The 14,265-nt window shown below is 36.1% G+C and overlaps 1 protein-coding gene across 1 annotated transcript; it reads right to left on the bottom strand.

Moving 5' to 3' along the window:
* Nucleotides 1-4,941: 4,941 nt before the first annotated feature.
* Nucleotides 4,942-14,265, bottom strand: LOC147393178 (uncharacterized). Its single transcript, XM_086456252.1, has 5 exons — nucleotides 13,182-14,265; nucleotides 7,170-7,227; nucleotides 6,982-7,065; nucleotides 6,635-6,776; nucleotides 4,942-5,689 (listed from the first exon to the last, which is right to left on the bottom strand). The coding sequence occupies exons 1-5, from the start codon at nucleotides 13,666-13,668 to the stop codon at nucleotides 5,321-5,323; spliced, it is 1,140 nt and encodes a 379-aa protein (XP_086312378.1). The 5' UTR covers nucleotides 13,669-14,265; the 3' UTR covers nucleotides 4,942-5,320.

The raw sequence follows: 14,265 nt of genomic DNA on the forward strand, positions 1-14,265 counted from the left end.
CTCCTTAACCCTCTCAAAAACCCAAACACCTAACTCCTTACACAACCCATTCTCCTAATTTAATTACCTCACCTCTTCAATCAACATAATACTCAATCAAATCCTAATTCCTTACACCCTCATTCTCTTCATCATACATCACTCATCTCACCTCACCAAATATTCTACCCAAATGGGTTGGGTAAGATCCCAATCATTTGGATCCAAACACTACCCATTTACCCTCATTACACAATTACCCTCATTTTCACGTTAAATTTCATACCCTCGCATTCAAAACCTATGTCATTCTCCACTCTCCTAACACTTCACCCCATTATATCCCTAAAATATCCTCCCAACACTTATAAATACCTTCCTCATCTCCCAAATCAAACCCCTACCAAGTCTCACACTAAAAAATCTACTCTCTATTCATCTCTTCTCTACTCCCACACTAATCTTCTAAAACAGTACTCTCATATTCTACTAAGGACTCAAGAAGACTCAAAAAAGAATAAGAATAAGAAGAATAAAAAAAAATTATTTGAAGCTTCAAGGTGGGTCAAAGGATCCATACCCCCCTTCTCTCACTCTACCCTCTCCATTTCCGTCTTCTATTATCCCAGTCCTCTCTTTAATTTTTTATTTTAGAAAGACTTAGGATGTAATGCTCCCCCTCCCTTATCTCCAGTAGATCGGACTTCGATTCGATCGAAAGCATAAGGATTGTAATCACTTTCAAAACAAAATCAGTTTTAAATCCTTAAACTGTTTTGAGGCAATCGGTATGTAGTTTCTTCTCAACTCATGAGAATGGACTCTCAACCTTAGTCAATATTTTTCCAAATCACATTTAGTCCTCAAGGCAATGGTTTATAAGGATCTTTTCCATCAATGGGATGATCCTATAATCAAACCAAAAATAAATCCTTATTTAGTACAAGTTGTCGACACGTGGCACTTGCTTTATTTTTGCATTTTTAATCAAAATGATCGAGTTGAGTTAAGGTTACCACCATTTGGTGGAGAGAAAATGGTGCCTAACACCTTCCCTTTTCTCCAATCGAGGCGCTTACCCTGATCTCAAGGTTAGATCGGTATTTTATCCATCGAGTCACTAAATGCCAAAAATGGTGTTATTTCAAAAAATATACATTCCAGGTGACCATTCACACACCCACTTACAATATGAATGGTGGTGACTCCAAACCTTAGTAGAAGTAGTCATCGTAATTGAAAACCACGCATCTCCAATGCTAATTTATAATTTTGATTGATAAATAAGTATTATCCAATTGACTTTAGGTACCTGTTGATGGATGGCTATATGACACTATATAGAAGTGTATGCTACCATCTATAAGATTTTCGAAGGGGTGCATGGAAAAAAGAAACAAAAAAGTATTCAATCATTCTCGTTCGCTATGTAATGTGATTAAACGATGCTTTGGTGTTTTGTAAGCACAATGAAAAATCTTTAGCAACATACATTCATATTAGTTTGATACACAACGAAATATTGTGATTGCATGCATAGGATTACATAATCTTATTTGGAAAAAGGGCATGTTAGATGTGAAATTTGTTCGATATGATCAAGAAGATTTTGTAGAAGAAAAGGAATCCACATCTTTAAATCATACAAATTCATATGTGCATTCATAACATCAAGTATGTAAGATTATGGGACAGAAGAGAGAAGTCATAGCACAAACTATAAAATAGGCTTATAATCGATGTGATATAAATGAATAAGTATGACTTGAATTAAATTCAATACTTTAATTTAGATGTTGTAAATATTTGACTTGTTATTAATCTAAGATGTTTTCTTAGATTTATCTATGTGATCTATGAAATTCTGATTAGTTGTGCATTTTAATTTAAATATATATGTTTGGTTATAAATCTTCAAATTTAGTTTTGATGACACATCATTATTTTTGTCGGTTGGGAACTAGTTCTTATCATTTTCAGAATCAAAGAAAATAGAGACAATAAATTTTATAGGTGTCTATCTTTGAAGATAATAATTGATATTAAGACAAATATGATATTGTCATATTTCCCTTGTATTATACATTTTCTTTATTATGAGTTGATGAAGTTTATTTTTTATTTAATTAAAGAATCACATCGATGGATTTTTAGGGGTGATTGTTCACAAAAGAGGATAAAAGAGAAAAGACGGTCAAATTGGAGGGATTTTATTAAAAAAGGGGTGGGGGTGGGGGTGGAGAGGAAAGACTATGTAAGGTAACAGTGACTCTGCATAAAAGTATTTTAATATTTTACAATTCTTTACTTTTATAATGAGTAAAGGCCATATAGTGCTTATTGACCCCAAAACTTGGAAGGCCCAAAATACTATTACCTTTATTTTAAAACTTAATATTATCAAACTTATGTATTTGTTTTTTTTAAGGAAAAATTACTCAAAGGACCTTGGTAAAGAGATTTCTTTCTAATTTGTCCCCAAGTTTTAGGGCTTCTCTTAATAGTTCATTTAGTAAAATTTTCTTTTCTAATCAGTCTCTGAACTCCATTCACCACATTTCTCACGATTGAATGCCCTAACCGATTGATATCACCGTTTTCCTCCCAAAAAGTTAGATTTTCGGCATCCCAATCCAGTTTCGAAGACACCATTCCATCGAAAATGATTTAAAAAGGAGATGTTGGATAAACTATATAGAAACTGAGAATATTTTGATGAAAGAGGAATAAAGAACGTCTAGGCTTGAATCAGATTCAATCTCTTTTGAACAAATTTTCTCACCTACTAGTTAAAATCATAGTACATAAAGGATCAAAGAACAATTATCTTTAGGATATAGAGAAGTCTACACTCAAATTATTAAATTAAATTACGTACAATTCGATTTAATCTAGAACACTCGAAAATAATTAGAAACCAAAGATGCCAAGTACTTAAGCTTAATAAAAAGAGTGCACATAAATTTTCAATGAAGAATCTAATTTCTGGTTGGATTTTTATAGATATTTATGTGTTTGTTGACTAAAAATCCTAATTCAATGTCTCTTGATTCATGAATCGTTAGATTATGTATGAATTGGGGAATTCTCTCATTCTTCAAAGGCAAGACCTGTGGTAGTGGTCCCTAAGGTGGAATAGTATTTGCTTATTGCAAAGAAGCCCAGGACTCCCTCATTTCTTGGATTTAATAGTGCACCTTACAATTGTGGTAAGTCTTATACCATTTCTCGATTCCAATCACTAGTCTTGTCTGTTCGAGATGGCACAAGTACGTTATCAACTTTATTGAAACCTATTGACCTTATTATTCCCTGAATTGGCTTGTCTAGCATCTTTTTGAGCCACACATCCTTAATCGGTTGACATCGACCCGAACATTGCTCTCCTTTATGTCTCAATTTACCACATTCATAACATACCACAACTCTTTCTTTCGATTGATTTAGTAGTATATGTTGTTCCTTCTTATAAAATTCTTTCATTTATTGAGTTAGTATGTCTATAATATCACTCCTCACGTATTATTATTTTTCTTATGAATTTGCTAGTTTCGTCATTATTTGTCTCTTACTAGATACTAATTGCCTTTCTTCCATTTGACTTCGAGGTGGTGGTGGTTGTATTATTCATATTTCCTCTTTAGACTTGACATGAGACTCAACCAAATGATCCAGATAGCATCCTATCGAAGATATGTGTCTCGTGCCTTATAATCGACACCTATTGGTTGAATCTGTGTGATATAATGGTTCTGATCGGTCACCACTTGATCTAATGGATCGAATCATCATTGATCGAATACCAATCACAAATCAACACACTTGATTGATCATGATTGGGTACTAACTTGATCCAACGCATCTGGTCGTTTTTATCAGGTACTAATTTGATCCATCGTACCTGATAGGATACTAGTATGATCATGTGGTGCAAATCGTACTCGATCCATCACACGTGATAAATTAACTACAATCGTTGGATGCGTTCAAATCTTGAAAATTTTAATGCTCCCCAACTCCTTGCAACGATGAGAAGTGCAAAGTACACCAGATTAAAGCCTCAAAGGTATACACCTCAAAGCACTAGATTAAAGTCTTAAAGGTGTGACATAAATACAATTAACTATGTTCGCTCCTTCTTATAAGATATTCACATTCTCACTTGTGAATAATATACAATTAAACTTTATACACAAAAACCACCAAATTTCCAATTTTAGAAAAAACCCAAAATAAAATCACAAAAATAGAATTTTATTTTGAAAATTCCAGCATAAAAATCATTTTCACGTGGTTTTTTCAAACTTTCTTAAGACAAAAAATTAGGATTTTTTCTTCGTTTTTGGATGAATTTTTTGTTTGAAATCATTTAGATAAATCGTTATCTCAAGTTTTTAGTTAATTTTTCTATGTATTTTAGTCGAAAAACGAAGATGCATGGGTTTTACCATCTTCGAGTTCACCACTTCTTATTGTTTGAGTTCAACATTTTTTTTTTAATTATCAAATTCAACAATAAAAAATATCGAACTCGTTAATAAAAAGTAGTGAGTGTGACAATAAAAAATGGTGAGTTTGACAATAAAAATGTTGACCTCGACAATAAATAAAAATTGGTGGGATCGCCCATATCGAAGGACCATACTAAGAAGAAGAAAAAAATTCTATTAAATGAACTATTCAAAAATGGCCCAAAACTTGGAGACTATTTAGAAAGAAATCCCTAATGGGTCCTTTTAAGTAATTTTCTCTTTTTTAAAGGCAATAAATCACAATATCACGAGCCTATAATCACTTTAATTTTTTTTAAATTACAAACATAATTCTTTTACTGTCATCTTCAAAATATCCTTAATTAATATTTTAAATTATAACTAGGCCCTTATGGTACATGTGCGTTTGCAAAAACACCTACTTAGTACTTATCATTTTAATTTTTAAGCCAAGGGCGACCGGTTGAAAAATGTTTAATACCAGGTTAACGAGCTAGTTGCCAACCAAAAGTTAGGGGCATTTAGTGGAAGAACCCTTTAAAGGACAAGTATTATTTTTCCCTAAAGTGTTATATGAAAACATGGTTAGACAACTCGCTCTGTGTACAAAGAAGTGTACATCCAGATCTCTGAAAGGCTTTTTCAGGATCTCTCCTCTTAATGCAACATCATGCACCATAGCATATATTGGTAATCAAACTTTCCTTATAATCTACAATGTGAGATGCATAATAATTCATCAACTTTTCCTTTATACACAAAATCTCACCTTCCACCACCACCTACCTAACGGTGTAAATGGGGATGAATGAGAAAACCTCTCGTCGTCCTCGATGAATTGTTGTTTGTCACTCTGATGAGATACCCAACTCGTCCATAACTCTTTCTAACCCCAAATCCATAATGTCCTCGGCCATCTTCTCTTCAGTCTTAGTTTTACTGCCACCTTCGTCGGTCCCTGCTTCTGTAGCTATACACTCCTGGAATCTGAAGCAATTGATGAGATGGTCATTTGTTATTCCGGCTACCTGCATGAATGAGTAGATTACAGTTGGGCTCACACTTCGGAACCCTCTTTTAACCAGATCTTTGCTCATCGCATCAGCTTTTGCAGTCTTCGCGGGAACCTGACGGGGATACCGAAATCTATTGACGATTGGTTTATGATTCACAAAGCTCCAGATATATTTGTCAAATGACCCGAACTCATCTATGATCTGCACCAGCAAAACCACTATGAAGTTAACATTGAGAACTGAGAAATACTGCACCTAAATTTACAAATCAATGCTCCATTCATTGACATCAAATAGCAGAATCCAATTAGTTGAGACCACTGTCACCACGACAGAGTTCGAGAATAAGTGAACATGGAAAGTTTGGAAGAATTGGAGAAATAATATATAAAAAATAATAATACTGAAAATTTTAATAAATATATATATATATATATATATATATATTCCATCCATTACATATTCTAATTTTTCAACGTCTTTTGAGCAGAACACACTTGAGTTATTTACACAAGAATACAGAAGTGCAATAACATCTTTTTACACGTACATACTAAAAATTGTCTGAACCATTGACATAAAATATTCAGTAAATTGCTGAATTTGGTGACTATTGTGGAGTCAAGTCACTGATATTGATGATGATGATGACGATGATGATCTAGAATGTTTACCCATTAGATGCTAGCACCAAAAGATTGATTTTCTAAGGGGCAGATGTTTAAAATCATAGTTCTAAAACTCGATTCAACTCGGAAGTCCAATGAATTGAGTTTATTCTACATCTCTACTCAACCAGTTCAAATAAATAGATACGAAATATATTATATAATTAAAAATTGTTTTAAATATTTAAACTTAAGTACTATATTTATTGTCATTTTTCGAGATGAAAAAAATCAAATGTTAAAGCAGACCTCCGGCCAAGTTTCTAGCTTGATTATGAACAGTACTCAGTTGACTTGGCCAAGTTTCTAAGTTGAGTCAGCAAGTTGGTTAACAAGCTATGACAATCAGTCAACTCAAATTCAATCTTGTCTTGAAGCGCGGCTGATATGAGTTGATGAATGGTAAATAACATCACTTTAATGAAATAAAAGGATAACTATCAAGAAAGAACAGAGAGGAAAAAAAAAAAGATACGACCTTGGATATTTGACGTGCATTTTCAATGATGGCACGTAGCCTTGGTTCTGATAGTAAGGAACTTGCAGTGCTTTCTGGTGTTGTGATCTTCTTTTCATTCAATTTTGAGACAGCGATTGGGTCAAAATCCGCAAAGGCATCCCTGCGAACAAACATTTGTTAGGGAGAGAGGAGAAAAGGGGCCTACAACTAAATAAGAATCTATAGATCTGATTAAGATGAAATTGAACAATTTAATGATAGTCATCGTTCAACCATTCACATTTTTTGCATGGTCAAAAATGGTATGGCAAACATTCTAGAAAAATCCACTTAACAAATGGTTTCTATCATGAGCATTTTCATACCTAAATATGCTCCTTTTGACGAGAATGGTTGGCCACGTAATCTCTGCCAAAGCACCTGATAGGACAAGCAACTCAAACAGTTTCCTGCAAGCCATCAAGAATATTAGGTCCACTAAGGAAACCTTTTATGTTGGGATTTGAATGCCCACAGAAAAAAGAGAAAAGAAAAGAAGGTTGTGGTATCATACTTATCATCGTGGACTGGAACTCCCCATTCTTCGTCATGGAAAGCAGCATAACAGGGCCCTATTCAGAACAAATAACAATATAATGAGCATATAAAAAAGTAAAAAATTATTGGATACAACAAGTGTACATGGCAGTGAAGTAATTGTCATGGTTTTATCTACACAGTTATGGTAGTGAAGATAGATTAACTAATGAAAAATATAAAAAGGTTGCTAGTAATGGAGAACAAGGATGGCCTAAAAAGATACAGCAAAAACTAACTTCTCTTTTCACTAATAAGATCCCACCTAACAAGAAAATGCTCAAAAGAGAAACCCCTAAATTCCTTATTTTGCTTACACCAATGAAAAACTAAACACAAAATGCAAAAGGTGCGTCCTGCAGAGATTATTCCTTCCCATCAAAGATTCTTCTGTTCCTCTCTTTCCATAAGCCCCAACAAATAGTAAAAAGAGAGATTTTCCAAAGAAACCTCTCTACCGGGCATGTCTGTGGACCTCCAGCTTTGAAAGCCTTGACTAAGCAACTAAGGAGAATACCATGGCATCTGGCATAACGAAAGAAAAAAATACCACACAGACCAGGCAAAAGGGCAGTGGAGATGCAAGTGATCCACTAACTTTCCACTAGACTTCGACATGAAACAAAAGTCGTCCAATATAACACCACATTAGGCTACTCCTTGGATAAGCCTTACCTTACCAAAAAGAAACAATGGTCCGACAATACTAGACAGCGAATCAAGACCTAAAACATGTGGGTCTGAACTACATAAGGGTAATGTCAAAATCAAATAGGATTGTCTAATCATAAGGAATAGGATTTTATTCAAATCAGGACAATAATCATCAGATCACAAGATCTAAAAAGATTTTTCTGTGAAAACAAAATAATAATAATATCGAAAAATAGAAATTGTTACTCTAAAACTATTGATACATTTTCTAGACTAGTAGTTATACGTGCACAATCAAAAGATATGTATCTCACCAGAGCGATTCAGGAAAGAACTTTATCCTCAAATGCATGACTTCATCGCCAAAGAAGCTTCCATATCTCATTAATACTCTATAAATTGTGGAAGGACATGCATTCATGGCATTCGTCTTAGGTGCTATCATGTAATTATCATGGCTTAGAAAGAAGAAAAAGTATGCATGTAGGGACCATTACCTCCAACTAAAATAAGTGCCTCGTGCTATCCAAATAACTTTTGGGAATTCACTTTGAGGGGATAAAAACATAAGGCTCAAATCATTAGGTAGGCTTAAAAGATTCGATTCAAAACCTAGAATTCAGATCGAGATTTGTATCTAATATCTTATTGCATATCATGTACATAGAATTGAAAATTAAATTGAGAGAGGGAGAAGAAGATAGAAATAAAGTAGATATACAAAGAGTTTCTGAAAGGGATGCGGGATACCCTATGTTAGCAAAGAGAGAGAGAGAGAGAATGAGTTTATGAAAAGATAGAAATAAAGTAGATATACAAAGAGTTCCTGAAAGGGATGTGCGGATACCCTACATTAGTAGAGAAAGTGAGATTAGATATACAAAGAGTTCCCCGAAAGGGATGCGGGATACCCTACGTTAGCAGAGAGAGAGAGAAAGTTTACGAGGTTCTTCCCCAGATTCTGGTGACTATATCCCTAGATCCATAGGTCAATTCACTGATACCATTTTTCCTCCCCATTCCCATTGGGATCTGGATACTCCAATAAACAATTATATGGCAAAACTATCTACCAGAATCAGGAGATTGATTAATTCTCCTACCAAAAAATATCTCTAATAAAATCCCAACTAATAAGATTAAATTTGAGTTTGAACTATATTCATTATCTGATGTACTATGTGCCATCCATCAAATGGTGCCATATATAAATGGCTCATATGAGAAGTCCAAAGTTTGGACTTCTTGTTGTCATATAAATATTTATACACTTCGAGATAACATGTATTTGGCCCAGATGGAGTCCCCATATATGAGGTACCCACATAGTAAACTTAATCATCATCATCAAAGCCTTATCCCTAAGATTTGGGATCAGATAAATGAATTTGTGTTCCTACATTCAATTCTATCCAGAGCCAGAAGATCTATGCTGAGAATAAAAGTTAGACGATGAGTGTATTTAGGAGAAGCAAGTGAGATAGGTAGACCCAAACTAGGGATAACTAGGGCACAACCCGTATTGGGAGGACCCAGATGGCTGCTGCAAAAAAACCGCAAACATTTGAGATTTGGGAAACAACATTGTCCTAGAAAAAAATCTGACTTAGAACTCATTGAGCTAGCCTTTCTTGTAAAAATCCGGCTGCAAACCTGGAAAATTGTCCTATATTGGGAAAACTTAATTGATAATTTGAGAAAGTGACCCATAAAGGAGAACCACTATACAAACACATTTGAGCAACACTACATTCATTCATAATTAGTTCCACAAGTCCATAAATAAAAGAATGTTACAATAAAAATAATTTTGATTTTCTGGTCTCAGATTTGTGCTATCAATGTTGGGTTTTTTTTTAACTGAAAATTGTCCCTTAGTCTTAAATGCTGCATAGATTTCAAGATCTCGGGTATAACTGGGATACGTTTTGGTCTTAGATCCTAGCTGTGGGCTCCAGGAAGATATGATCGGTCCATTCAAATGATGAGTGGGCTTGATATATTGATGCTTGCTTTTAGATTTGGGCCTAGCGAAACAATTGATGGGTGTTGGACTATGCATCAGACCTCATACTTAGGTCACTAAATTGGGATAGGTCAGGCCTAGTTTTGGGGGCTTGAGCTTGGATCTTTGACTGTGGGTTCAAGTGGTCTGCTCCTGAACTTGTATCAAGTTTGTGGGCTTTGGACACCCTCAATAGGAGCAAACCAAGCCCCTGGTCTAGGTGAGGGCTGCAACCTGGGCGGGCTGGCCCAAACTCAACCGGGCTCAACCCAATTGATGGGCCAGTCTGGGCCAAGTTCTGTCGAAGATGAGTTGAGCCTGGGTTGGAATATCCCAACCCGACCTCAATTCAGGTTGAGGGTTCGGACAACCCAACTCAATCCGAACTCGATGCTATATACTAATATATCAATATTTTCATATTACTTATATATTTTTCTTTATTTTTAAAGCATTTAGTAATTATTTCTTCCTATACCTAAGGAGTGAAGGGAAACATCATCAAGAATTTTTTCCAATTTAATTTTATGATTTTATCTTATTATTATGGTTTGTGGACAATTGAATATTATTAAGGTGGGCTTTGGTTTAGTACAATTTGTCTAAATATTCTTTCAATGATGGATTTGAAGGTAGTATGTGATTTTATTTACTAATGATTTTATATTGGATGTTGTATTTCTTGTTTAAGATATACAATTTATTTGCTAATCAAAATGAATTTAGGGTTGTTAAACAGGTCCAACCTGCCCAAAATTACCTAACTCGGGCTACCCCGGGCTCAACCTGATTTTAGAAGCTCAAGCTCTGGTTGAGGTTGAGCTTGAGCTTGAGCTTGGGTTAATGAACTTAGGCCCGATGGTCGGGTTGAGGGTTCTATCACTTGGGTTGAGCCTGGGTCTACCCTCCAACCCACCCATTTTGCAGCCCTAGTCTAGGTAGTCCAAGGATGATTGTGTCGGGTCCACATTTTAAATAATTGAAATGGTTATGGATCAGACCTACACTTGGATGTTATGGGCTCATGCCCCCGATTGGCCATGATTTTGGGTTTGTCAATGTTACAATGATGGGCTTAATTAGTGAATGCAGTCTAGATCCATTTCATATGCGTTTACTAATGTGGTTATGATGCAACACACAAGAGGGGTGCACCAATCTAACTATCCAAATTGGGGCAAACATCTAAAGGAAAGTCATACCCCACACCCAATTTCATATCATGCAAATAAAATGGAAAATAAGCAAAGATCGAGAGGAAAATACGCAAAGATCGAGAGGAATGAGAAAAGGAGAGAATAAGCACAGATTTTACTATATTACCAACCAGATCTCAAACAATAAGATTAAATTTGAATTTCAAATGGATTCATTATATGGGGGACATTGGGAAGTATAATATCCCAACTTCTCAAATGTTGAAAAGGATGTAGATACGTTGAGGTGACTTGTGCCAGCCTAGATTGAGTCCACTGACCACACTTTTAAAGTGTGTAGTTTGAGAATTGAAGCATCCCTAAACTGTTTATAAAAAAAAACCCTAAAAGCTTTTTTTTTTTGATACCTTGGGTATCCAGGTCTCTTAGAGCACCAACTAATCCCATGGAGTACACAAGTCACTAGGGCTGCAACTTGGGCAGGCTAACCCAAGCTCAACCCAATTGATGGGTAAGCCTGGGTTGGGTTATATGGAAAATGAGTTGAGCCTGGGCTAGGAAATCTCAACCCAAATTGAATTCGGATTGAGGCTTCGGGCAACCCAACTCAACCCGAACCCGATGCTATATATTTACATATAAATATTATTTTTTTTAATATTAGTTTTCTCTTCCTAAATATATTTGTAAAATTAAGGAAAATAATAATAATAATAATATAAAAATTAATGGATTTGGAGGTTGTGTGCAAATTTATTTACTAGTGATTTTTATTTTTATTTTATATTGTATTTATTTTTTAAAATATAAAATAAAATTTATGGGTAGATCAAAATGGAATTAGACTTTCTCAATGAGCCCAACCCATCGAACCCGCACAAAATTACCTAACTTGGGCTAACCCGAGCTCAACCCGATTTTAGAAGCTCAATCTCGGGTTGAACTTGGGTTAATGAGCTCTAACCCGATGATCGGGTTGAGGGTTCTACAACTTGTGTTAAGCTTGGGTTGACCCTCCAACCCACCCAAGTTGCAGCACTAAAAGTCACCCCTTCCACATGTACCAAGTGCATTAGGATAAATCCTAAGGGGTGGCCACCAAAGGGGAGAATCGAAATAGGACCTCCACTTCCTGAGGTGTGATCCTAGCCATCTCACCAACCCCTTGTTGGTTAATAACCAAAGGAGGATAAGGGTAGTGTTGTTCCAATTTAGTAAGTCCTTCTCAATGTGTTTTCTTGCATTCTTGTTTTCACAAGGCAAGATTAAAATCCTTCATTTGATGTTTCCTTCTAGAAATGGTCAAAAAGCCTTAGCATGCTCTTTAAAGAAGGGCACTCGCCCAACCCATCCCCATGGCAACACAAGCCATTCATGGGCATACCCTGGTTCAACCCAGGGTCGGCTTGGGGCAACCTGTAGGGGGTCATCTTGAGTCTTGAGTTCTCGTGTTCGCTAGGGAACGTCTCGAGACAGTTTCAGTAGGACAGCTGCACTACGACACCCATAGGGCCTCGAGGCTCCTTTTGTACCATCTTTATACGCCATTGGTGGGTCATATGCATGGTATGTCCCTATGGGGGACATTGGCTATTCTGTACCATGTGAGATGAGTTTGCCGTGAGACTCCTGGGGTCAAAATCCAGGAGGAATATGCTGTGATACCATGTCATCATCAAAACTGTAAGAGAACAAAATTGGCAACTAGAGGGGGGTGAGGGGTAGTACTAGTACCAGTTATTTTGTGAAGTATATGATATTACTAGACATAAGATAGATATAGTCACAAGCAATCATGATGGATTACAAGAGGAAAGCCATAAGGGGTTTTCTTGAAGCTATTTGCATATAACTCAAAAGTTTATTGAGCTTCCACATTGAAAATCATGGGCTTCAATGATATTAGGTAGAGCTGCCTACATGTAGTGTTAATAATTGTACTAATACATTTGAAAAGAATGCACACTAATTTCTTGCTTCGTGCAGTCATACTATTGCAGAGTCCATCCTATTGTTCTTTATTTAGATGTCTGAAAATTGATAACCAAATGCAGATTTATATCAAAAAAATTATTAAGTAACAATGTAGAACTTTTTTTTTTTGATAACAATGTAGAACTTGGAATCTGCATAAGTATAGTATACCCCTTATTCTAAAAATCAAAGAACTCACCAGTATTAGGCGTCACCCAAGCACACCTCTTTTTTGCCTGTAAATTATCAGGCAAAGATGCTGAGATATTATCTGCAACAACCTTTTCTGGTTTCAAAATTTGCTTCTTCCGTCTTGTCATACCATTTGACCTAATAATCCTTCCTGTAGAAGCTCGACTCTTCAACGAATCAGAAGATGCGTCCGAAGAACAAGACGCATTAAGTGACAAATTGGAGTACAAAAGCTGCTCTTGTCTCCTTAATACAGAAGGAACGCTAACAGAATGTAACAGAGGCGGCGAAGCAGGAGTTGATGGAGATTTCTTCTCCTCCTCTGCAGCCACAACTGCTACGGCTTCGGGCATTTTCTCTCCCTTTGATCTCAAGGGTTTCGAAGCTGGTTTTCGCACAACTAATGATCTCGCCTTGTTTCCAGCAGGGCCAAGGACGGGGCGAACCTCCGAATCCGCTACATTCATCGATTTTACTCTTGGACCTCCAGACATTAATCCCTTGATTCTACTAAGATCTCAACTTTTTTCACTCTAATCTCAACAGACCTAGAGTTAAATTCAACCGTTCTAAACTACAAATCCACCACACAGACACACACACGCACATAAAAAAGCCAGATTCAGATTTCTAAACCTAACGTAATGGTCAAACAACAGCTCCAAAACCCTAAAAAAAACCTCAAATGTGCTTCAAAAGACCTAGAAAATCATGAGTTTCAAATGCTGCATTGCTGAAACTCAAGATCTGTAGCTTAAAAAAATACATCTGAAACTGAAAATCTGTGTCATTTCTCTGCAAATCTGAACAAAACGAGCAGTCAAGGCGATCGATCCATGGAAAAAAGAATCGAAGTTGTGTGATCTAGGGATTCCGATCGATTGATCGAAAGGAAAAATGTTAAAAGAACGAATGAAAGCGAGAAAGAGTGAGGATGAGCCGATGAGGTGTGTGTTTAGGAGTGACCGGTTGAAAACGATAGAGCAGGTCAACAACCGGTTGTATGTAGTTGCAGTGTGGGGTCCTCTCGAATGTTGGGGCCCATTTTTACCGGTTTCCGGTGTCTACTAGCGCTCGCCTGGAAACCACTG

Source organism: Akebia trifoliata, chromosome 10 (genome assembly GCF_017979445.1).
Source record: "Akebia trifoliata isolate Shusen 1 chromosome 10, ASM1797944v1, whole genome shotgun sequence".
Classification (NCBI taxonomy): Eukaryota; Viridiplantae; Streptophyta; class Magnoliopsida; order Ranunculales; family Lardizabalaceae; genus Akebia; species Akebia trifoliata.